Consider the following 26826-nt stretch of genomic DNA (forward strand, 5'->3'; position numbering starts at 1 on the left):
AAATAAGCGGACTGATCATGAGAGAATGCTTCTAATATCAGGCAAATTACCTTCTGAGATTCGTTCTGAGTACCGTTCAGAGGCTGAACGCTCTACATGCACAGAAACCACAACAACAGTAACATTCACTAGTGCCACCAACAACACCACCTACACCATGGCAACTGCTACAATAAGCACTAAGCACTAAGCTTTGATAGCCAAGAAAACTCCATATCCACATGCCCCGACGACACTGAGGCAAAAACACTTCGCCTTGCTGCCGAACGACTTCTGGATGCTCAAAAACGGAGAACGGGCAAAAGAAAAAACGATCAGACTTTGTCATCTAAATCTGCCCCCCACTACAAGCCAACAGGCAAACACCAACAACAGATTTTCCATTCTTGACACGAACATCCCAAGTGATAGTAATAATGAGGAAGTTCGGATGAATGTAGATGCAGACGCTGGAAATGACCAACTGGATGAACACCTTTATGAAGTAGTTAATACAGACCAGTGTCTTCAAGGAGAATCAACGAGCTCTGGTAATGAGCTTAAAGGCCCTCCAAAACCACCGCAAATAGTTGTCAATATTAGCAACTTAAATGACTTATTTGATCTCATAAAGGACGTTGCAAATGTGAATAACGTTGTCGTCGAAGCTAACCAGGGGGAAACGGTCCCCTTAAATAATCAAGTGGCATATGCTTACTCTACCACACTTCCTGGAGACCAGCAACAGTTTCCTACCTTGCAGTCTAGTCACAAAAAGGGGGCTAATAGACCAACAATACAGCAGCACCAGCGAAATATTGTTCAGCACCAACCTTTGGTAGGCACTGGAAGTAATACAGGAGCCTTAAATGCAATACCTGCTACACCTGCTCAGCGTCGTTTTCATAGTCTGCAAGCGCATCAGCCACAAGGATTGAATAACCAGCAACAGAATTCATATGAAGTTCATGCACTGCTACAACAACAGCAGACAAAATTTCAACATTGGCAACAACAGCTCCAACAGCAGCAGCAGCAGCAGCAGTTTCTTATGTGGCTACAGCAACAGCAGCAAGAACAGCAGCAGCATAATAGTCAAGCCAATCAACGCCTTGAAAAACTTGAAAAAATGGTTTTTGAATTGGCCAACACGATTAAGCAATGGGCTGGATCTAATCTTCAGCTCCAGAACAACGTTTCAGCATCTCAATGAACCCACTGAAGGTTCTCATCTGGAATGCTAACGGCATTTCAGGGAAAGCAAAAGAAGTTGAGCTCTTCGCGCACAAGAATAGCGTTGACATTCTTCTTTTGCAGGAGATCAGAATTAAAAGAGGGGCAGCTGTAAAAATACATGGATATGCCTTCTATCCAGCCTTCAAGCCATCGCGGAATAATAATAGCGTTGGTGGAGTTGCGGTTTTAGTTAAGACTTCGCTTCGTCATTTTCCACAAAGGGTCATTGAGACACGCAGCATGCAAATGTCAGCAGTAAAAGTAGCCACAGGACTGGGCGATGTGGAGTTCAGCGCCATTTACTGCCCTCCCAGAGTCAGGATTGAGGAAAGACATTAGATGCACTCCGTGCTTGCGGGCAAAGGTATTTGGTTGGTGGTGACTGGAATGCCCGACACTGGCTGTGGGGAGACACTTACAATTCCCCTAGGGGGCGAGAGCTAGCGGAAGCCATCTCTGCTACTGGCGCTAAGATCCTTGCAACTGGATCACCAACCAGGTACCCATATGTACTCAATCACACGCCGTCCTGCATAGACTTCGCAGTACATCATGGTATTCCGGATTCTCGAGCAACAATAAGTCAGAGCTGGGATCTGGACTCCGACCATCTGGCCTTAGTCATCAGCATTAAAACAGATGGCATTATAGAAAATCCAAGCCCTCATCTAGTCACCAAGCACACTGATCTGCTCGCATTTAGGCAACAGTTGGAGAGGTCGATTCAACTGAACGTCACGCTAAACTCTTAGGAAGATATCGAGATGGCTGTAGATAACATCACAGAGAGTATACACATGGCTGCTGCTGCCTCAACGCCCTCGCATCCTCCGACAAGCGCCGCCTATGGAATAGTTCTTACTAGAGAGGCCAGAGAGCTTTTGTCACAAAAAAGGAGACTTCGCAGACGCGCAATCCGATCTCAAGACCCATGGGACCGAATTCTATGGAACCGGGCTGCCAAGCAACTTCGAAACACCCTGAGAGAACTTCGAAGCAACTTCTTTGAACAAAAGCTTGCTTCCATGGATTACACCGTGGATGCTGGATATTCGCTTTGGAAGACCACTAAGTCTCTTAAGAGACAACCGTTCAGACAGATTCCCATCCGGTGTCCCAACGGTGAACTTGCTAGAAACGAAGAAGAGCAGGCCAATTCGTTTGCACATCATTTAGGGGACAGGTTCACCCATTACCAATTCGCCACGGAGGCGCAGTACAAAGAGACAAAAGATAGTCTGCAAACACCTCTACAAATGGCCTTACCCATTAAACCAGCCAGGGCTGAGGAGATTGTTGAAGTCATCAAGTCCCTACCGAGGAAGAAGGCTCCTGGCATTGACAGAGTGCGCAATTCCACACTGAAAGCATTGCCTACTCGGGCGATACTCTACATAGTGCTCATTTTTAACGCCATGTTAAGGATGCAGTTTTTCCATAAGCAGTGGAAGATTGCAACAATCCTGATGAAGCCTGGATAACCGGAGGACGACCCTGAGTCGTATCGGCCAATAAGTCTTTTGTCTTCCTTATCTAAGGTATGGGAGAGGCTTCTTGCCAATCGTCTTGGTAGTATAATCAAGGAATGCCGTATCTTGCCGGATCACCAGTTTGGCTTTCGGGAGGGACACGGCACAGTGGAGCAAGTCCACAGATTGGCAGGACACATCCTACAGGCCTTTGATGATCTAGAATACTGCAATGCAGTCTTCATTGATATGCAGCAAGCCTTCGATAGAGTTTGGCATATCGGCCTACTGAGCAAAATTAAAAAACTGTTCCCAGCACCATACTACGGTGTCCTACGATCATACTTGGAAGTACGTCAGTTTATGGTCAGGTTCAGGAACACACATTCAACACCTTGCCAAATGAGAGCTGGAGTTCCACAGGGCAGCGTCCTTGGCCCGCTGCTTTACTCTATCTATACTGCAGATCTACCCTCCCCAAGCGAGCAACATATGGAGGCCCCCCGTAAGGCTCTGCTTGCTACCTACGCGGACGATATAGCACTGCTCTACAGCTCCAAGTGCCGCCTTGAGGCAGCAGATGGTCTCCAAGAGTACCTCTACTCTTTGGCAGCTTGGTGCAAAAGATGGAATTTAAAAGTCAACCCACTGAAGACCACCAATCCATGCTTCACCCTGAAAGCGCTCATAGACCACACCCCACCCATAAAGTTTGAAGGCGTAACTTTGGACCAACCAGAGCAAGCAAAGTATCTCGGTATCACCCTTGATAAGCGTCTTACTTTTGGTCCACACTTGAAAGCTACGGCTCGTAAATGTGGGCAAAGAAAGCAGCAAATGCGGTGGCTGATTAACAGAAGAAGCACCATGTCACTGAGAGCCAAAAGAGCAGTTTATGTACACTGTGTAGCCCCGATCTGGCTCTACGGTGTGCAGATTTGGGGTATAGCTGCCAAATCGAACTATAAACGGATACAGGTCTTGCAGAATCGCGCCATGAGGCAAATAACGAACTGCCCTTGGTACGTGCGCGGCTCCACCCTACATCGGGATTTGAATCTGCATACAGTAGAGGAGCAGACTGGAAGGCACACCAGCAGAAACAGTGACAGGCTAATTAGACACCATAGTATGCTCGCCAGACGATTACTACCTGCCAGGCCTTTGAGGCGGTTGAAGAGATTGGGTTTTGCCAAAACTATTGGCCAACTCTAAGTTTCCCTCCCAATATTATAATATTATATTTTTTGTAAGTCCTCTCGCATTTAGCATTAGGTTTGGCTACCCCAATATTATTTACCAACGATGTTAAGATACGTTATATGCAATGTACGGATTCAACGCTTAATAAAAAAAAAAAATAAAATAAAAAAAGTCTTAACATGGTCACTTTTTTTTCCTTAAAAACGGCAGCAATTTTTTGCATTGCCTTCGAATTCCTTGAAACCATACCTCTTATTGCTGTGTAATGTTGGTTCATTACGTGGTTTCCCAAGGTGCTCAACCTTCCAATCATTTTGCCGCATAGTTTGCACTTGCAGCCATGCACGGGGGGCGAAGCCTTAGGGGAAATCGGTGTTTTCAAATTGTCCTTTCCACTTTCAGTACTAAGAATGTCTTCAGTAAACATTTCTGGAGAATTAAGAAGTTATTATATGTATTTTTTTAAAATTTTACTTATTTACTTACTTAAGTCCGGATCCTCCCGAACCTCCTGCTCCTGCTTCTCCTCCACGTGGTGCACTGGCTCAGACGAATCATATATTTCATCAGAAATAGTACACTCCATATCATTGACTGTATAATCAGAAATATTGTGAATATTGTCAGAAATGTTGTCAATATTCTCCTCAATATCGTGAGTTGTGGCCGACTCCTCCGTATGACCGTGCATATTGTCAATATCCTCAAAATCGTGAGTTGTGGCCGACTCCTCCGTATCACCGTTCATATTGTTGTCAATATCCTCAATATCCTGAGATATCATCAGAACAGAAATATTCTGCACCGGAGTAACAGGCTCAGCATACTTCGCGTGCGTCGTCCCCGCTGAATGGAATTCAGAATGGAATTATTAGAAGAATATAATATAAATGTAACTAATTTACTTACCCTTACGTTGATGGTCCAGAAAAAAAAGTACAAATTAATCACTCCTGCTGCACTTATGTCGCAAACTTGGGCTCCACCGAACGACAGCGTCATGTTGGCAATTTCCTGTGCTTTCGGGCTTTGCACTTTCCGGCCTTGCAGATGGTCCCAGTATATCCCGCATAATACATTAACAAGGGCACTGTCCACCCCGTCAATTCTTACACCTCCCAAATTAATGTACATCTTTGACTTATTTTGTGTTCTTTATTTATGTTTTAAATAACGGGGCATGTATGGTTTTGGTATTTACTCATCGATAGTATTATAAGAAATACCAATGTACTCGATATGCCAACACACATTTATTCGAATACGACGATCAAGAAGGAAGAACGTTTACAGATATTTTGTTGCTATACGATACGGACCGATAAATATCACATAATTCCGCGTCTAGTTTCCTGATTTCAACATGTATAAAAATAAAAATAAAATAATTGTAAGGCAACATATATTAACCCTAACCGATCGAGATATTATACTGCAATTAGTTTTATGCGATATTATACTGAGGACATAAAGGAACTCAATCTGTTCGAGCCGTATCAGGACATAGAGGAAGATATGTTCGAGCCGTCGCAATTGTAGTGTTTCGATGAGGACATAAATGAACTCAATCTGTTCGAGCCGTATCAGGACAAAGAGGCAGAGGAACATCTGCCGTGTGGACCGCTGGACCGGCTGGTTAGTACATTGCCTATGGATGTTGACGACGACGACACTGAAGGTGAGTAGACTGTGGCAATTACATTGGAGCAGGTGAATCAGACTTTTCTTCCTCCAGGTATCGTCGGTAACGATGATCTGGTCAACGATATTGGTCGCCTTCAAGCGAGCAATGAATTGCACAAAGGTACAGGCCCCCAAAAATCTGGTAACGGACGCATTGGTAGAACTGAAAATGCAAGGAAACATAATGAATGGACGCATTAACATGACTGTAAATTTACAGAAACTAAGCGACTCAGAATTTTCCATTTACATGGATGAGTATCACATGCCGTGGTACCAATATGCAAAAAAAGGACCGGTACATAAATGGAAAATTCTTGCAGTCGCTGCAGTCCCAATTAACGGGAATGAAATTCATTATTTGTATTTCCACATTTGTCCCGTTTCCAAAACATCTGCACTAGGCAGGAATGCGGTCAAGGAAGGACTCGATTTAGTATTGAGGGAGGTTGAGAGTGGGGGCTTGTCAAGTCAACTGTTGGCAGTTGGATCCGACCACTGCTTGGCAAGTTTCATGCCGTGCAAAAGTGTAAGGGGAAAATTCCCCATATTGTGGGATCTGCCCCACCTTAAAAAGGTTATCCTAAAAAATGATATACATGAGGATGTGTTGTTGTCAAATATGTATGTCAAGGAATACAGAAAAGAAAATTACAAGAGTATCTTTGAGGCTACGAAGTCGGTAGACAACTTTCCCGACTACCTAATGTCTGATAAAGTTAAAGAAATCACTAAAAATGAAATAATGAACTTGTTACACGCTGTTGAAAAACATTTCGAATTTAGAAACGAACCAATATGTTTTAACAACATCAACAGCAATACCTTCGAGGAACATGGCAAGCATTTATCAACAATTTGTATAAACATAATGAAAGTATCGTTTAAAGAAGATTTCAACAGAAACCCAGTATATTATGCTACAACTGTAGTGTTCATGGCTATCCAAATAATGGACCAAAAAATTAAATTATTAAATAAGACGTTAGAAAATATTTTTTAGTATGTAGTATAATTATATTAATTTTAATAATAATAATAACAATAATAATAATAATAATAATTTATTTTTTATTTTATTTATTTTATGTAGTATGTATTATACATGTACTATACATAATTAATGTATTTTCAGCTGTAGAATGTAGAATATTTTCAGCCTGTACAAGATTTTCAGCTGTAGAATGTAGAATATTTCAGCCTGTACAAGATTTTCAGCTGTAGAAGCCTGTACAAGATTTTCAGCTGTAGAATGTAGAATATTTCAGCATGTACAAGATTTTCAGCTGTAGAAGCCTGTACAAGATTTTTAGCTGTAGTGTTCAATTTATGTTTGTTGTTTGATTGATTTTTGAATTGATTGTTGTTGTTTGATTGATTTTGTTGTTCTGAAGGCTTGATCCACCGGTGACCAGGGACGCAGGATGGCTCTAAGCTATAGTATTTATTGTACGAGTAATAATCAACTAGCACAGCACTAGCATTTAACCCGTATTCAGAGCAGACTGTAAGTTTAAGTTAGTCTGAAATTGTTTTTATTAACATACGAATAATGAAATTGAACAAAACCCTTAATAATTTGTTGTCAGTAAGTAAGTAGTATATAATGGTTATATAGACAGTAAATATTGTATAAACGAATATCTTTACTGTATGTACCATTTTGTACCAGAGTAAATATTTTGTAATTGCAAATGTTAGATTTATGCATTCTTGAATTTTCATTTCTTTTTCTTTTCGTTATAATAGTTTTATTATCTTTAATTGGTTTTCTGTTTTCTGTTTTCGTTTTGTTTTTTTTTTGCATTTGATATGATTCGGTTCAAAATGTGTGTGGTGTTTACGCACATATTATGGTTAATGGTTCTTAATCTTGTTCGTTACTCTTTTATTACCCTTTTTGTATATCTTTTGTTTTATAAATTAATCTTTAGCTAAGCTGAGGAGCGTAGCGTATCGGATCAAATCAATCAAAAGTTGATGGGGCTAAGGGGCTAGCTAACGAGGCAGTCAATGGCAATGGAAATCCAAATGGAAATTTATGCAAACCATGCGGCAAAACTAAAAAAAAACTTAACTAAAAACGCAGAATCATAGACGAGGGGGAACGTTGTGAGTTGCTGCGGACACCGCAACTCTACAGTTATACCCGATACTAAGTCAGTATGGCTCTCCTCCGGCAGACGCCTCTACACAAAATCAGTCTGAGCGTGACGTCGGGCGCTGCGTAGCCACTGCAAATTGATTTGTTCCTTTTGGCTATAAAAATTATCTGATCTAAACCAGATTCAGCAATCTGATAGATATGGTCGTTATCTATGATTCTGCGTTTTTGGTTTTCTCGAATGTGCAATATTGTGGATGCAACAGATTTTCGTCCTTTGTGGGGGCGGAAGGGGGTGGGGCGAAATTCTGAGATATACGTTTTATAGTGAGATCTAACAGGAGTGCGGATACTAAATTTGGTTACTCTAGCGTTAATAGTCTCTGAGATTTGTGGATGCCCCAGATTTTCGTCCTTTGCGGGGGCGGAAGGGGGTGTGGCGAAATTTTGACACAAAACGGTCAAGGTCCGATATCACAGGAGTGTGGATACCAAATTTGGTTGCTCTAGCTCTTATGGGTTCTGAGATCCTTGAACTCATATTTTGCAATTGGCAAAACCGACCATGAAACCTGTGTGTTAGAGAGAGACAGAGCGAGAAAGAATGAAATTGTTTTCTTGATTCTGGCTATAATAATTATACGATCTGGTTCAGAATTTGCCCTCTAGAATATAGTCATCTTCTATGGGGCCACTTTATGGGGTCGGAAACGATTCCTTCTGGACGTTACACACATCCACTTTTACCACAAATCTAATATACGCCAATACTCATTTTGTGTATCGGGTATAATAATGCCATAAATTGGATAAACAATCCAAGCACCTTTTGCCAAAAAACAGACCTTATGGACAAGCAATTTAGTTTAGTGTTTACTCTGCTCTCCGCCTCCCACGCAGCTAGAGGGTCTCTCGATCTGATCACATCACGTATTCGGGAAGGGTATGGTAAAATATTATGTGAGAATGTTATAGCAGTGTAAGACAGTACGTATATAGTATAAATTATTGACAGACGATCGGAGAAACGCGGCTGATCCTGTGCAGCTGGACATATACATATTCAGTTTATCGCGGTAAAAACTTTTCATTAATCACGTCTGTCCCCCTTCTACTTACTCTTTCCGAAGTGTTGTCATTTGCTGATTTCACTTTTGCAGCTGCACCAACACAAAGAACTTTAGTAGAGGATTCGGTGTGCAACTCAGAGCCAATTTTGTAGGGCAATTTCCTAGGCTCCATCTCTCTCAGTCTCCAAATTCCAGATGTTCCCACAGACAGAAAGAAGAACAGGGCTGAAAGGTTTATAAATATAAATTCACTCAAAGAAAAAATGAGAAGTCGAAACAGTTTTCGAATCGCGAATGAAGATAATCTCATTATTAATTTTCTTTTAAAACTAGTAATAATGTCGTTGGACTCCCTTTCCTTTGTGACACACTTTATTCTCAAATTCCAGAATGATACGAGTACTTTTTTTTTTACCAGTGTTATAGTATATACATATGTGAGCTCCAAGAGAAGGGGGAATAAAATTCCACTTCAGACTCCGTATACTCTGTGATTTCGACTGGTTTCCGTAGATGAAGCAAATGTTTAAGAGTTTAAGGGCAATTTGTGTTTTCCGAAGCTTTTCGCAATAAGTATAGATTACCTTGACTACGTCAATATTTCTGAAAGTAGTTCTCTTAATTGCTAGGGTCATATGCGACTGAGAGAGGAGTTGCTCACTTTTGAAATCGTTTGCTGTTAAGTTTTCTGTTAATTATTGTGATATTACGCCATTCTGTCAACCGATGTCTAAGTAAGACTTTGGGTCGAGCTTCAGCTTGGACAAACAATGAAGTTGTTTGTCAAGTGCTTGGGTAAATACTCGTACTCAGGTGGAAAAACAAAAATACCAGAATGGGGAAGAGGTTAAGATGGGAGACAAGAAAATATCGAATAAAGGGCCAATTAAGTAAGGTGATTGTGCGATTCTGTTTATCTTATCAACGACAAATTTTGACTCCAGGGGCGTCATTCACAATCCTCAATTTGTTTGCATACTAAAGCAACATTAGCCGAAGAGCTACCTACAAAAGAGAAGACGATGATTCCCAATTCGTAGGCTATTGATAAACAATCAGTGGGGAATATTCAAATTAGCCAGGTCTCATGTGTGATTAGCCGATTTCTCACACATTTCAAGCATCAAAGCAGACAGCAGACAGAACGGAACAGAACAGAACAGAACACAACAGAGGGGAGAAGGCGTTGAGCTGACGGCTGGAGGGATCAGATCCCACAGAAGAAGCCGCCTTGAAATTTACGAAAAGAGCCGCCTATAAATCGCAAGATTTCAGCACTGCCCAGGGCTTTATCTAAAGCTCCATTCGGAACAGTATTCAAAGCATAAAGCGTAACCAATTGATTGCTAATTCATATTGATGTGTCGATTATTTTATGATTATTCTTTATGATCGTTAAATTTTGATATACCAAAAGGCGAGCGAGATCGAACACCAAACTTGATTCAAATTTGTAGATCTCTTTGAACAATCAAGCCACTCCCTGAGTACTTCTCAGGCCTTGTCTTACCTTGTCTTCAGTTGGATTGTTATAATTTAATAACTACACGGGAGGGCAAATTAAGTCTGTAGTTCGGGTACCACAAAAACCACTTAAAGACGCTTTCTTTAATTGCCCCAAAACGAAGATTTGGTTTTTATTTTTCGAGAAACCTGTGGGGTAGCTTTCGGCTGCGGATGTGGCTGTGACTGTGGTTCTGACTGTGGCTCTGCCTCCAGCTGCTGGCCAGCTCCATGGACCGACAGTCATTTGTGTGAAAATCATCGTAGCATGATGCGTTGTCAAATATCGTTTGTTGCGGGGGTCGGTCCACTCTCATGCTTTTGTTTCGGCCATTTCAAGGTCTGTACAGAAACCGTCTGCTGGGTCAGACCTCCCTCCATTGACCAGAGCAGAGCTCTAACAATGCGGGTTCTGGCATCATTTTCATAGAAACGACATTAGAAGTTACTCATACGCAGCGTGGGTTGGATAAGATTAACGAAAGACCACATAGACATAGCTCATCCTCCCCATTCTCACTTGACTCTTTGCAGACAGCAGAATGAGCTCTAACAACTGCGGTTTCATCGATCCGCAGGTCCAGTTGAGCGCAGCCCTCGCTAATCGGGACATACGGGAATTCCACACTGCCCTGGACAGCGGTGCCCAGGCCAATCGCCATTCAGCTGCTGCTCGAGTACGGAGCCTCTCCGAATTTGGTGGATCAGGGCGGGTTCACGCCCTCCACCATGTGCTGAAGAATAGAAAGACTGAGGCCGGCACTAAGCTGGAGCTGATCCGACTTTTCCTGAAACAACCACAGTTGGACATTGACAGCTATCGGAACGGGCAGGTACGCCAGATGCTGAGGGATCAGTATCCGGAACTGCCGTTGCCGGAGCTGCGCGGAGCGACTCCTCCGCACGCTGCGGGACGGAGAAGAGAACCAGTTCGAGCAACAGTTCGCGGAGTACCACCAGAACGTCAGCGGAAACGCAGACAACCAATGCAATGCCAACCAGGAGGAGTATCAGTCCCTGCTGACGGAGAGTATCAAGCGGGGCAAGCAGCGAGCCTTTGAGGCCATCCTCGAGACGGGCATCAACATTAATCCTTCAAAATTGAGCGACATCAGCCCCGTGGAGTTGGCCGTAATCTGGGGCAACCACAGGGCACTAGAGAAGCTGCTGAACGCGGTTATCAGTCGCCTGGGTGAGCAGCCGCTGGACGACTTCTGTGACCACCAGCGCTGCTTCCAGCTGCTGCTCGAGAGCGATCGTGTGGACATCAATGAGGCGGACAAGGCTGGCCTGGTGCCACTCTCCTATGCGGTCAAGTATCGCAACACAAAGGTGGCACAGGAGCTTCTACGGCAGGGAGTGTACATCGGGGCGAGAAGCGCGTTCGGAGATCTTCCCATACAGGAGATGGACCCGAAAGTGCTGGAGGAGCACTTCGATTCCTGCATCACCACCAACGGGGAGAAGCCCGGTGACCAGAGTTTCGAGATCATCATCAACTACAAGAATCTGATGAGACGCCAGCGAGAGCCCGGGCAGTCGGACAAGCGGAGCATTGGCCATCCTCACCAATTGGAGGACGAGATGACTCCAATCGCATACATCGCCGATTCCAAGGAGCTGCGTTACCTGCTGCAGCACCCGCTAATCTCGAGTTTCCTCTTCCTCAAGTGGCACCGCCTCTCGGTGATCTTCTATCTGAACTTTCTACTTTACTCTCTCTTCACTGCCTCCATTATCACGCATACGCTCCTTAAGTTCCACGAAAGCGACCACACGGGCCTGACTGCCCTCTTCGGCCTGTTCTCTTGGATAGGGATTGTGTATCTCATGATCAGAGAGGTCATACAGCTTGCCCATGTCGCCGCTGCTGTACTTCAGGTCCATCACGAACCTGATGGAGGTGGCTCTCATTGTCTTGTCGATCCTAACCTGCATGGAAGCCAGCTACGACAAGGAGACGCAGCGCATACTGGCCGTCTTCATCATTCTGCTGGTGTCCGTGGAGTTCTGCCTGCTGGTTGGCTCCCTGCCAGTACTCTCAATTTCGACGCACATGCTCATGCTGCGCGCCGTCTCCAGCAGCTTCATCAAGAGCTTTGCTCTCTACTCGATCTTTGTGCTTACGTTTAGTCTGTGCTTCTACATACTGTGTGGCAAGCCCCAGGTGGATTCCTCCTCTCCGAAGGACAGCACGCCAGAGCCAGCAAAGGAGGGAGAAGATGATGGTCACTTCAACGCATTCTCCGTGCCCATCGAGGCGCTCATCAAGACGATTGTGATGCTCACGGGAGAATTTGATGCCTGTGACATAAAGTTTGACAGCGTCTACACTTACCTGATCTTCCTGCTCTTTGTGTTCTTCATGACCATTGTTCAATCTCCTGAATGGTCTGGCTGTCAGCGATACTCAGGTGGGCTTATATTTCCTTTTCTTCCTCGGCTTTATCCAACTGTTTTCTCCCCTCTCTTTTCCCACAGGCCATCAAGGCCCAGGCGGAACTGCACGGCGCCATTGTCCGCACCAATATGCTGACCCGCTACGAGCAAGTTCTCAATGGCCGAGATGGACACGCTCAGACCTCATCGTCCCAGTTGAACAAAGGCAGTCGGTTCGCTCGAGGAAGACCATGAGCTAGTCACCGGTTCAATCGTAATTTTCTTCATGCTTTTCTTGAGTTTCACGCCCTTGTGGCTTTTCCCACACTTGGGACCCCACTAGGCAGAAAAGCGAAAGGAGAGAAAATCTTCACTGATGAATCGCCTGATCGGATCGGATGGGCTGTTATATACTCACAACACATACTCATTGGCCGCATTTGCGAATCGCTGGGCTGTGAAGAAGCTTGAAATGAAAGAGTGTCGGCACTTCGGTGTGCCAAAGATACATATCTTTACCCCTTGAATTAGCTCGTGTTGATTTTTCTGCCGTGCATTGCACTTTTGAGCTTAGGTCCTAAACGAGAGTCACACACCACACACATGCACATTATTATCATTATCATCATCATTATGATAATGACTGTAAGCGAACGAATGCTGATGAAGCCTCATTGTCAATGTCGAAAGTTATGGGATTGGTTAAGGAAACCCAAGGTGGGATATGAAAAGTATTGCGTTCTGCTCTGGCATAGGATCCCAGCTTTAATATTAGGGGGATTCTCCTTCCAAGCAACGATGCGACAATCAACGGACATTGATTAACAACTGTATGTACATATGCATCTACAGTGGGTACACAGCAAGGCAGGCGCGATTAGATACAGGCCAGCGCCGAGCAGCGTAGACACCCAGTACCCTGCCACCCTCCGAGGGAAACAGAGAGCGATGAAGGGGGATCTGTGTGTGCGTATCCAATGAATTAATATTTCATTCTAGAACGCAGTTGTCTGCGTTAGTTGGGCACACACACACAGCTGGCAGCGTTCCCATTCAATCTACTCGACGGCTGATGCACGCCAGTAGCCCCCGCTGGAAACTTCCGCAGATTCTGGAACGCAGAGGATGCGGGCTATCGGCGACAGGGGAATACTACTAAGCAGAAAGAGAAGGCGAGTTCATATTATTGCCAATTTAATGCAAGAAAAATAAAGAGAGTGGAGTGGGCGATGCCAAAGGCAGAAGAAAGAAAGGCCGTAAACCAAAAGAAGAAGGCCCGTCTCGCTCTCTCTCGTGGGAATTGACTTTGAATTTCGAATATTTCGGTATCTATTTTCATTGCGGCCAAAAACGGAGAGACGATTCCGTGTATTGCGATGCCAGCATCAACGAAAATAGATGCCCAAATGGAAGTGCAAACATTTCTTAGGGGAGGGGTGGAGTGTCGGGCGTGTGGCCGTGTGTCTTCTGTCAGTGTGTGATTGGATACTGCTTGCTGCTTTCTGCTCGATGGCTGCCCCTAGAGCACGAGGTGCAGGCGTATCTGGAACACCAGCTGCTCGACGGTCTTCTTCAGGAGCGCCGCCAGGGACAGGATGAATCCCAGGAGGCTGAGGGAGAACAGCCAGGGCGTGGTCATGAGCACGGCAAAGAAGACGAGCGTCTCGTCGCCCCGGGCATTGGCCATGCGCCACAGCAACTGGCGCTGGATGGTGCGCAGCTTGAACTTGCTGTTCCACAATCGGTGGCGCTTCGAGCCGACGGTTTCGTTGAAGCCCACGGTCTTCTCGACCAGCCAGAACACCGCGCAGCACAGCAGTTGCAGCACCAGCAGCACGACCTTGACCACAGCGGTCTCCAAGACGAGGTGGTACAAGGCCACCATGCGCTGACGGTGCTCCGGCTGCATTGTGGAGAGCACGACTGCGCCGAGGGACTCCAGCGGGGAGACCCTGGGGGAAGGGCCGTCGGAGAGCTCCTCCCACTCCGAGTCCGACTCGGCGCGCTCTATCGAGCTGAACTCGCTCTGGCTCTGACAGGAGCACGACTCCTCCTCTTGGTCCTCCTCGGTGGGCATCGAGTAGTCGCCCTCGTAGTCGCCCTCGTAGCGGCAGTCGGAGTACTCTTCGTGGGGGTCGTCGTAGTAGTCTCCGCGGCTGTCCGGAGAAGCGCCGCCTGTCCAGAGGGAGCTCAACACGGGCGGTGGTCCCATCGAAGCCATCTGTGGCACAGCATTAAATCTGCAGGGGAGCCGGGGGTAAGTTATGTCCTGGGGGAAGGAGTCTGGGCTGCTGCCGCTCACCCATCTGAATCCCCCATCGGAGGGGAGGTGGGGGGGTGAGCGTGACCTATTGGACCAATTGGGCGGGACAGCAGAGGACTGGTGTGGATTTGGCCTAGGAAGGGCATCGCATTGAGTCCATTCTTGTCGGCGGAACCTTCGGGGGGACCTGCAGCCCCGGCTGCTGCTGGTCGGTAAAGACGAAGGATCCCATGGATCCGAAAATACCCCGCGAGCGGGTGAATGGGGAACGTGGATTGTTAATAGTTGGATTCATCTTATTCCAGCACCTGTGAGGAAATATTCGTTCATGGGCTTTGTTTTGTATTTGTATTTTTATTTACTTTATGTTCCCTGTGCTTTCGATATTTGCTGCCGTTCTCTGTGTTGTGCCGCTCTCTCCAGATATTCGTACTGAATGATTTCCAGAGCCAGTTCTGAACGGCTCCAAGTGATAGTTCAGGGCCCACTTCGATGTTGTGTTTCGAATCACAGGTCAGGTGACGTACTTTCCCTGGGCAGAGCTGCGACTTGCAATAGTTGATCGGCTTTGTTGGTTTGGGATAGGACTTGCGATAAATACCATGGCACCATACTCCTTGGTGTGGCCGAAATGTTGGCTACCATTCTGCGATTAAGGAGTTAAGGGTTAAGGGTTAAGGAGAGTGGTGGAGGGGGGGGTATATTTTTGCTTGGCTTTACATCTTCCTTAAGCTGCTGTTTTGTGTCACAGCCAACCTGTCATTTGTACATTGAATTGCTGCTCGAGAGGTCTCTTTGGAGTCCTCTGTTCCCCGTGTACAAATTTACATAAAATCACAGAAAGCACTTAGGATTAATAGGGGGCACTCATCCCCCTCTACTCCCTTCATCCTTTTGGTGGTGTCATGGGTTAAGCATTTGCTGTGTTCGGCATTCAATTTGTGGCTTGATTTCTTACCTTTTATGATGCGCTATACGGCTGTAATCCATGTAGGACATGCACTTTGTTTATCCATTCAAAGGCGCTAAAGAGGGTAGTCCTGTAATCCAAAAGGGCATCCAGTATATCCAGAGCGAAGGTTAATCCATTCGATGGAGCGCTCAAGCAGACCAGCCAGGCGGTTGACCAGAAGCTTAACGAGGATTAAAATTTCCAAGAGGCCGCCAGCCGGCAAGTGTCATTGCAGTCCCTCCAGTCGACTCCACTCCAGTCCAGTTTTTTCCCAAACTGTGCGACGTGAATAACTTTGATGATTTCTTGGCCCAAAGGCGCCCACACAATATAAATACTCCTCCCTTTTTGTCAATGTTCAGGCTAGCCGTAAACAATTTCCGCGCACTGTGCCAACTCCGTGCGCCCCGGTCCCAACTCGCTCTCGCGCGCTCGGAGGGGCGCTCGGATCCACAATCCACGATCCACACGGCTCTCACGGCAGAAAAAGCACCATAAGGCATAGAGTTAAGCAGTTACGATTTCACCCCCGCTTCAGACGGCCGATCTACCGCGCGACCGTCCAACCAAATACACACACATAATTATATATATACCACTAAACATAACGGTTTTCATTTCTTATGACGGCTACAGCAATTGCGTTGTTGGAGAGTTGAGCTTCGATCCGCCCCACTACAAACATTGGTCCATCGAGCCGGATCTTCGCCTTCCCCATAAGGAGAAGCTCACCCCAGCCAGCATCGGCGGATCGCTCCAAGTTCAAGATAAGTACTCTTCGATTGTGCCTAACAACAGTGCAGTGATTTTGTGCGAGTTTTCCATCCCAGTCCGAGTTCCCGTGGCATATGTACATATGTACATATGTATTTATTTCTCGCTCTAGCTCCAAATTAAACCATACTTCGTTCTGCAAACGGTTGTGGCTTCCAACTTCTCCAAAGGTTTAATTTGATCCGAGCTAACTCCTGCGTTCAGCTTCCGATCCAGTGTAAATAATATTCTTACCTCTCCAGCTACCAGCTGAGCTTTCGTTGCTAACATACATACATACATACATGTATGTACACATCGCAGCGCAATCCAAGCGGCTGGCAACAAACATAAAGGCATATTCTTGCAATTATTTTTGTGGTTTGTTCCGTGCATGCTAAACGTTCCATAGTTTGTCGGTTTTATAAGGAAATAAAATAACAAATCACTGCGCCTCCTTATTTAACTAATTATACTACCAACAAGATAACGATTCATACATACTGCACATACATATGTGTTTATCTTACATATCTATACGTACGCATTTTAAATTAGCATATTCTTGCACATCTATATAATATACATATTGTATATAAAACGGTTTTCCACCGTTTTACCCGTTGCTTGACATCTCTTCAACCCAAGCCGCGGTACATAGCACTTACAGCCATACATACACACATACAAGCAGCAGCAGCGGTGCATTCTTTTCGTTTTTCTTTTCGCTTTCGCTTCTCCACCGTTTGCATCCGTTGTAGTTGTTGGGAGAATATTTTTCGGTGCCGCGCTTGACCGTAACGGAACGCCAAGTGACTCGCTACCCTGCATTTCGAGAGTATATTGTTTTCAACCGTAGTATTTATATCTATATATTCCGGCCACGGTGTACTATTTCCATAATTTAAATACTCGCAATAAATTCCACCAAAACCACGGTTCGTAGCTCTGAACTTCCACGTCGCCATTTCCGCTCACCTACCTTTGCGACTCTACTACGCGTTATCGCAGATCCATCAGCAAACACGCCCACTGTTGAGAAGAAATCTCGCAAGAAGTTTAAGCGGGTGAGTTCGCTGAGTTTGACCCATCCACCCAGCTCCAAAGGCTCAGTCACTACGCCCACATCTTCCCGTCCGGCCCCAGCTGAGCGAGGTCCGACCACGTCCAGGGTTCACGCACCACATGCCTTCGAGGATTTGTTGCTCCCCTCGGGAGTCCCTCGCACGGCTCCTAGCACTATGTCCGCCAGTTCCGCACAGTCTAAGTTTGCCTTGGCTGCAAGCAGACTGACCCGCTTCGACCAGAAGCTCAGCGCTCCAGATGCTAGCACACCAACCCGCTCGCTCTCCCAAGTCCATCGAGAACAACTCCGAAGCCTGTGGGCAAAGGTGGACGCGGAGTTCGCGGCCTGTTCGGTGACGATGGCGGAAGAGGATCCAGAGGGTGTAGCTTATGTCCAAGAGATGTACGATGACTGCTACGCGGTCTACGCGCAATGCCTGGCCGAACTGAACGATCAGCTCGAGCCCCCGACTGTCCCTCACACGCCGCAACTGGCCGTTCAAGTGCCGACTTCCGGCGGTTGCCGCCTCCCTCCATGCGACACTGAAGTTTTCAGTGGGGACTACCAGCAGTGGCCCACGTTCCGAGACCTGTTCACCGCCATCTACATAGAAAACCCAAGGTTGGCTTCAGTGGAAAAACTGTTCCACCCCAACAAAAAGACCAGCGGTGAAGCCCACGACATAGTGGCACAGGCTCCACTTACGAACGAGGGATTCGCGTCCGCATGGAACGCCCTCCGTTAGCGTTTCCAAAACAAGAGGCTGATACTCAAGGCCCAGCTGAAGATCCTTTTCAGTCTGCCCCAAATCCGTACCGAGTCAGCAGCAGCGCTAAAAGAGCTTCAGAGGGCCGTCCACAAGTGCCTCACGACACTCACCCATTCCGAGGTCTCCACAGACAGCGTTTTCGCTGACGGAGTTTTAGTGTACCTCATTTCCGCTAAGCTGCCAAAGACGACCTTAGAGCTTTGGGAGCAATCCGTGACGCACAAGTCCGAAATTCCCACCTGGCACGCCATGGACAAGTTCCTGGCGGAGCGGTACCTGTCTCTCGAAGTGACCGAGGACGACCATCCAGGCATGGAGACTCAGGCCCACTCCAGGGCGAGCATACGCACTGCAGACAATTCGAGAAGCAATCCGTTTCGGTCTCAAGGAAGTCCTTATCCTAGGAGTGCCCACTCGTTCGAGACCACAGTGAATCAAACGAGGAGCACGTGTGATCTCTGCTCCAAAGAGTATCATCCAATCCGGTTATGCCCTTACTTTCTTCAAATGCCCGCTGGCGCTCGCTCCGACTACATTAAGCAAAAGCAGCTTTGTTTGAACTGCTTTGCAAGGGGCCACCAGATACGAGCATGCCAAAGCGCCCACAATTGCATAATTTGTGGAGACCGGCACCATACGCTTCTGCACCGTAGCAATCCAGCAAACTCCAGCGAGGCGATTTCCACAACGGCACAAAATTCCTCAGCGTGGCCCGAGCTACATCTACGAGAACCAAGCGTACAAAATCCAAGTTCGTCCGAAGCCCAGCCAAACGTTCAGTCATATTTCGCGGTCGGCACGAGTGCTGTCCTCCTAGGCACGGCCATCGTTAATATTTGCCACCTGGGAAAAACTTTTCACGCCCGCGCTCTGATCGACTCTGGCTCAGAGGCGACGTTCATTACAGAACGTCTTGTGGACATGATCAAATTGCTATTCCAACGTATCCAGGCACAGGTCTCCGGCCTAAATAATGCCGTATCCGCTCAGTCAAAGAAGCTCTGCAGTTTTTCCATCCGTTCTCCGACTAAGCCGGGCTTACAACTGAATGCCACAGCCTGCGTTATTCCGGAATTGGCCGCGAATATTCCATCGCATCCGATCTCGCAAGGGTTCTTGAGAGACCTGCCGAACGTCTCATGGGCGGATCCGACCTTCTATGAGAGTTCACAAATAGATATCCTGATTGGAGCGGATATCCTTCCGTCCATTCAGTTAAGTGGCTCACTGACCAACATCTGTGGCTCTCTCCTCGGGCAGCAGACCATTTTCGGCTGGGGACTCACAGGTCCAGTGCCTCAGGTGATGAATCAAATCTCATCGTTCTCGAGTCAAATTTCCAGACGACCTATCACACTGGTAGAAGACTCGGGGTCTTTTTACGACAGCAATTTCCTTCCAGCTCCCCCCGCAGAAGTTCTCGAACGGTCTCCTGACCGACGGAAATATTTCCAAAATATGCACTGTATGAAAGCTCTACGCTCCGGTCCGAATTCAAGCCTGAACTCGAAGGTGAATCCGTCCTTAGATCAACATAGCCTCACCAGACTATGTAACCGGGCGGCAATTTCCAATGTCTTAAATGTGCCTCTCACCCGTTCCAAGATCGTTACTAATGTGTCTTCGACGCCTTTATTTCAATTTAGTTCTCCGCACCCAGATATGGCCCCACGTCCCCGCGCCAACCGCACCAGGGAGAACCGACGTGCTCGGGAAATTGGCTCCCACCGTTGCCGAATCTGCCAAGGAGTCCATCCGCTACGGACCTACCACCAATTTCTTCTCCTGAGCCCCGAAGAGAAACTCCGAGCTGTCCTTATCAACCAGTATTGCGGGAACTGCCTGGCTCACCAACACTCCGGCAAAAACAACCACACGCTACTCCACGTACCCACGTCTCGTCGTCCGGCCCGCTCAGCCTCGGGAGCATCGTCGCCATCTATATCGAACCATGCAAAACGCCGCCCTCGTCGTCCAGCCCGCTCAGCCGCGACTGTACCGTCGCCATCTACACCGGCTCACGACGAACGACACACTCGTCTCCCCGCGAGCCGCCCCGTCGTAGGAACCACGGCGCCATCCACAGATTCCTCAAGAGCAACCCCCGTTTTGCGCATCCTCCAGCCTATCCGACCGTGGAGCGACACTGAGTCGACGTCCTTGTCAAGTCCAGAGCGCCTTTTCCGGGGCGTACGCCCAGCCATAGGCCACCCCATTATACTTTGCAATCCTGCAAGGGGGGGGGGAGGATGTTCAGGCAAGCCGTAAACAATTTCCGCGCACTGTGCCAACTCCGTGCGCCCCGGTCCCAACTCGCTCTCGCTCGCTCGGAGGGGCGCTCGGATCCACAATCCACGATCCACACGGCGCTCACGGCAGAAAAAGCACCATAAGGCATAGAGTTAAGCAGTTACGATTTCACCACCGCTTCAGACGGCCGATCTACCGCGCGACCGTCCAACCATATACACACACATAATTATATATATACCACTAAACATAACGGTTTTCATTTCTTATGACGGCTACAGCAATTGCGTTGTGGGAGAGTTGAGCTTCGATCCGCCCCACTACAAACAGTCAATAAGTTTATTTTCAGTCGTTACATTTACGAATAACAGGCGAGTTTTTCTACTCAAATCAAATATTAAAATTAAAAAACGAAACAGTTATTGGTTGATGTCCTTCAGCTTCTCCGGATCAGTGTACTCAAGCCAAATCAAATTTTAAAATTAAAAATCGAAACAGTTATTGGTTGATGTCCTTCAGCTTCTCTGCATCCGTCTTGACGGCCCACAAGCGGAACCCAATTTTTTTATAGTCATCGCTGCACATGACTTTCGCCCTCAAATACTCGGCCGGCACCCCAGTTTGCTCTGATAGTCTTAGCACGGTCACTTTTTTTTCCTTAAAAATGGCAGCAATTTTTTGCATTGTCTTCGAATTCCTTGAAACCATACCTCTTATTGCTGTGTAATGTTGGTTCATTACGTGGTTTCCCAAGGTGCTCAACCTTCCAATCATTTTGCCGCATAGTTTGCACTTGCTGCCATGCACGGGGGGCGAAGCCTTAGGGGAAATCGGTGTTTTCAAATTGTCCTTTCCACTTTCAGTACTAAGAATGTCTTCAGTAAACATGTCTGGAGAATTAAGAAGTTATTATATGTATTTTTCTGGTCTGATGAGCTCGTGAGGTGGCTCAAAGGGGGCCTAGCTGAGGCCACCGGACGGGTCGCAGGTTGCGGATAGCGAACGACCTACCTATATACAGGTCATATAGGTAGGTCAGCTGCGAATAATCGGACATCCCTAGGGAGAGTACCGAAAATAAGCAGCCCCGGACAGCCAGCGGGTGTTCGCGAAGTAGCAACACTGACGATGCGCTTGTGGTGCCGCCTCGTATCCCCTATCTCCCCTATCCCTACACACTACCTACCCACATCCCAACCCCCCACATTCAGCTCACACCGGGCCGGACTAAGAGTGTTATTCGACCCGTGCCGAGAGTCAGCCTGGCTGGGGGCCCGGTATAAAAACTAGCCCAGTCGTTAACGGAGAGCTCAGGGACTTGGCAGCCCCCTGTTCTAAGTATGCCTTATCCGGGCAACGTGGATCTCTGCCCGGACGGACCGTACCCCTTCTCTGCAGCTCGTGGGAAAAGAATGGAAGAATTTAAAAACAAAACAAACAAACCCCCCCGTCTGCAAAGACATGGGCTGGTACCAGGGCTGCATAAAAATCGTAGCCTGTGAAGACGAGCGCTCCGTACAGCTGTACAAAGCAGCGGTAGCGCAAGTCGGGGAAGTCTACCCAGGGGCGTCGCTGTAGACTGGAGCGAAGTGCCCAGTAGACCAAGGGCGAGAGTCTGTGTGCCCGCCTCCATGGAGCCGGAGCGCATCCTAAAAATGTTGCAAAGATGCAACCCCCACCTCCCAACAGCGGATTGGAAGGTGGTCAAAGTTGAGACGACACAGGGCCCCACAAACCAGGCGGTGGTCGTCCTCAACAAAGAGTCGCTGGCCCCGATTGAGGCTGCCAAAGGCGAGCTCAATTTTGGGTTCAGCTCTGTGACCGTAAAGGTCTACAAGTCGGATGCGGCGGCCGAGGCACGTGCTGTCGACAAGCCAGTCGAGCAGGACGCTGCCTCAGAGATCGAATCATCCCTCACAGAGACGAATGGCTCGAGGGACTCCCAGGCCCAGATGGGGCCATAAACATCTTCACAGATGGATCAAAGCTGGACGACAGAGTCGGAGGGGGTTTCTACTCTGAACAGCTAAGCATAAGGCATTCCTTCAGACTCCCAGATCATTGCAGTGTCTTTCAAGCGGAAGTCATAGCAATCAGGGAGGCTCTAGACTGCCTACAAGCGGCTGCCGTCACGGCAACCAAGCTAAACATTTATAGCGACAGCCAGGCTGCGATCAAATCGCTAAGCGCGATTTCCTCGAACTCGGCCACCGTGGCAGACTGCCGCAAATCTCTGCACGAGATGGCTCAGCAATTTGCTATTTGCCTGATTTGGGTCCTGGGCCACCGGGACATCGAGGGCAACTGTATAGCGGACGAGCTGGCCAGATCTGGCACTACAATCCCCCTTCTCCAAGACAAGGAGGATATCTGTATGCCAATGGCCACCTGTAAGCTCATCATAAGGGAGCAATACAAGCGACTAAAAAACGATATGTGGCAAACAGTGCCACGATGTCGCACAACTCGGCAAACATGGCCGACCATGGACATGAAGCGCACCTCCGAGCTCCTCAAGTTAAGCAGGAAAAGGTGCAGCGTAGTCACACGTTCCCTCACGGGACACTGGCTAATAGGCACCCACGCTAACAGGCTGGGGGCCCCACATAACGATTTTTGTCGCAGCTGTAGAGACGAGGAAGAGGAGGAGACAATGGAACATCTGTTCTGCTCCTGCCCAGCTCTCAGCAGAAGAAGGCTACAGCACCTGGGCTCAGCCTTTCTACACGACATCTCAGAGTTGTCAAAACTATGTCCCAGGAGGATAGCGAACTTTGTGAGAGCATCTGGATGGGATAATTGCTGACAGGAAGTCTCACAACGCAGGAAGGAAATGATCCTATGCGGTATCACAACGGGCCGAAACCGGCCTAGGTGTGGCGGGTTCCGAGCGAGCCCGGCAGCCGCCTCAACCTAACCTAACCTATATGTATTTTTTTAAAATTTTACTTATTTACTTACTTAAGTCCGGATCCTCCCGAACCTCCTGCTCCAGTTTCTCCTCCACGTGGTGCACTGGCTCAGACGAATCATATATTTCATCAGAAATAGTACACTCCATATCATTGACTGTATAATCAGAAATATTGTGAATATTGTCAGAAATGTTGTCAATATTCTCCTCCGTATGACCGTTCATATTGTTGTCAATATCCTCAATATCCTGAGTTGTGGCCGACTCCTCCGTATCACCGTTCATATTGTTGTCAATATCCTCAATATCCTGAGATATCATCAGAACAGAAATATTCTGCACCGGAGTAACAGGCTCAGCATACTTCGCGTGCGTCGTCCCCGCTGAATGGAATTCAGAGTGGAATTATTAGAAGAATATAATATAAATGTAACTAATTTACTTACCCTTACGTTGATGGTCCAGAAAAATTAATCACTCCTGCTGCACTTATGTCGCAAACTTGGGCTCCACCGAACGACAGCGTCATGTTGGCAATTTCCTGTGCTTTCGGGCTTTGCACTTTCCGGCCTTGCAGATGGTCCCAGTATATCCCGCATAATACATTAACAAGGGCACTGTCCACCCCGTCAATTCTTACACCTCCCAAATTAATGTACATCTTTGACTTATTTTGTGTTCTTTATTTATGTTTTAAATAACGGGGCATGTATGGTTTTGGTATTTACTCATCGATAGTATTATAAGAAATACCAATGTACTCGATATGCCAACACACATTTATTCGAATACGACGATCAAGAAGGAAGAACGTTTACAGATATTTTGTTGCTATACGATACGGACCGATAAATATCACATAATTCCGCGTCTAGTTTCCTGATTTCAACATGTATAAAAATAAAAATAAAATAATTGTAAGGCAACATATATTAACCCTAACCGATCGAGATATTATACTGCAATTAGTTTTATGCGATATTATACTGAGGACATAAAGGAACTCAATCTGTTCGAGCCGTATCAGGACATAGAGGAAGATATGTTCGAGCCGTCGCAATTGTCGTGTTTCGATGAGGACATAAATGAACTCAATCTGTTGGAGCCGTCGCAATTGTCGTGTTTCGATGAGGACATAAATGAACTCAATCTGTTCGAGCCGTATCAGGACAAAGAGGCAGAGGAACATCTGCCGTGTGGACCGCTGGACCGGCTGGTTAGTACATTGCCTATGGATGTTGACGACGACGACACTGAAGGTGAGTAGATTGTGGCAATTACATTGGAGCAGGTGAATCAGACTTTTCTTCCTCCAGGTATCGTCGGTAACGATGATCTGGTCAACGATATTGGTCGCCTTCAAGCGAGCAATGAATTGCACAAAGGTACAGGCCCCCAAAAATCTGGTAACGGACGCATTGGTAGAACTGAAAATGCGAGGAAACATAATGAATGGACGCATTAACATGACTATAAATTTACAGAAACTAAGCGACTCAGAATTTTCCATTTACATGGATGAGTATCACATGCCGTGGTACCAATATGCAAAAAAAGGACCGGTACATAAATGGAAAATTCTTGCAGTCGCTGCAATCCCAATTAACGGGAATGAAATTCATTATTTGTATTTCCACATTTGTCCCGTTTCCAAAACATCTGCACTAGGCAGGAATGCGGTCAAGGAAGGACTCGATTTAGTATTGAGGGAGGTTGAGAGTCGGGGCTTGTCAAGTCAACTGTTGGCAGTTGGATCCGACCACTGCTTGGCAAATTTCATGCCGTGCAAAAGTGTAAGGGGAAAATTCCCCATATTGTGGGATCTGCCCCACCTCAAAAAGGTTATCCTAAAAAATGATATACATGAGGATGTGTTGTTGTCAAATATGTATGTCAAGGAATACAGGAAAGAAAATTACAAGAGTATCTTTGAGGCTACGAAGTCGGTAGACAACTTTCCCGACTACCTAATGTCTGATAAAGTTAAAGAAATCATTAAAAATGAAATAATGAACTTGTTACACGCTGTTGAAAAACATTTCGAATTTAGAAACGAACCAATATGTTTTAACAACATCAACAGCAATACCTTCGAGGAACATGGCAAGCATTAATCAACAATTTGTATAAACATAATGAAAGTATCGTTTAAAGAAGATTTCAACAGAAACCCAGTATATTATGCTACAACTGTAGTGTTCATGGCTATCCAAATAATGGACCAAAAAATTAAATTATTAAATAAGACGTTAGAAAATATTTTTTAGTATGTAGTATAATTATATTAATTTTAATAATAATAATAACAATAATAATAATAATAATAATTTATTTTTTATTTTATTTATTTTATGTAGTATGTATTATACATGTACTATACATAATTAATGTATTTTCAGCTGTAGAATGTAGAATATTTTCAGCCTGTACAAGATTTTCAGCTGTAGAATGTAGAATGTTTCAGCCTGTACAAGATTTTCAGCTGTAGAAGCCTGTACAAGATTTTCAGCTGTAGAATGTAGAATATTTCAGCATGTACAAGATTTTCAGCTGTAGAAGCCTGTACAAGATTTTTAGCTGTAGTGTTCAATTTATGTTTGTTGTTTGATTGATTTTTGAATTGATTGTTGTTGTTTGATTGATTTTGTTGTTCTGAAGGCTTGATCCACCGGTGACCAGGGACGCAGGATGGCTCTAAGCTATAGTATTTATTGTACGAGTAATAATCAACTAGCACAGCACTAGCATTTAACCCGTATTCAGAGCAGACTGTAAGTTTAAGTTAGTCTGAAATTGTTTTTATTAACATACGAATAATGAAATTGAACAAAACCCTTAATAATTTGTTGTCAGTAAGTAAGTAGTATATAATGGTTATATAGACAGTAAATATTGTATAAACGAATATCTTTACTGTATGTACCATTTTGTACCAGAGTAAATATTTTGTAATTGCAAATGTTAGATTTATGCATTCTTGAATTTTCATTTCTTTTTCTTTTCGTTATAATAGTTCTATTATCTTTAATTGGTTTTCTGTTTTCTGTTTTCGTTTTGTTTTTTGTTTGCATTTGATATGATTCGGTTCAAAATGTGTGTGGTGTTTACGCACATATTATGGTTAATGGTTCTTAATCTTGTTCGTTACTCTTTTATTACCCTTTTTGTATATCTTTTGTTTTATAAATTAATCTTTAGCTAAGCTGAGGAGCGTAGCGTATCGGATCAAATCA

The 26826-nt window shown here is 45.9% G+C and overlaps 2 protein-coding genes across 2 annotated transcripts in view; one reads left to right on the forward strand and one right to left on the reverse strand.

Annotated features, from left to right (window-relative positions):
• Nucleotides 1-21161: 21161 nt before the first annotated feature.
• On the reverse strand, nt 21162-23732 carry LOC117194401. The gene is made up of 2 exons (XM_033398976.1): nt 23641-23732; nt 21162-21569 (listed from the first exon to the last, which is right to left on the reverse strand). Exon 2 carries the CDS (start codon nt 21565-21567, stop codon nt 21178-21180), a length of 390 nt encoding a protein of 129 aa, XP_033254867.1. The 5' UTR covers nt 21568-21569; nt 23641-23732; the 3' UTR covers nt 21162-21177.
• A 1870-nt stretch (nt 23733-25602) lies between these two features.
• Nucleotides 25603-26826, forward strand: part of LOC117194634 (transient receptor potential cation channel protein painless-like) — a gene marked incomplete at its 3' end in the record, with an annotated part of 83361 nt that continues 82137 nt past the window's right edge. The window contains exons 1-2 of the mRNA XM_033399153.1: nt 25603-25620; nt 25677-25734. Coding sequence (XP_033255044.1) covers nt 25603-25620; nt 25677-25734 — 76 coding nt within the window. The remainder of the gene's footprint in view (nt 25621-25676; nt 25735-26826) is intronic.

This window comes from Drosophila miranda (genome assembly GCF_003369915.1).
Source record: "Drosophila miranda strain MSH22 chromosome Y unlocalized genomic scaffold, D.miranda_PacBio2.1 Contig_Y3_pilon, whole genome shotgun sequence".
Lineage (NCBI taxonomy): Eukaryota > Metazoa > Arthropoda > Insecta > Diptera > Drosophilidae > Drosophila > Drosophila miranda.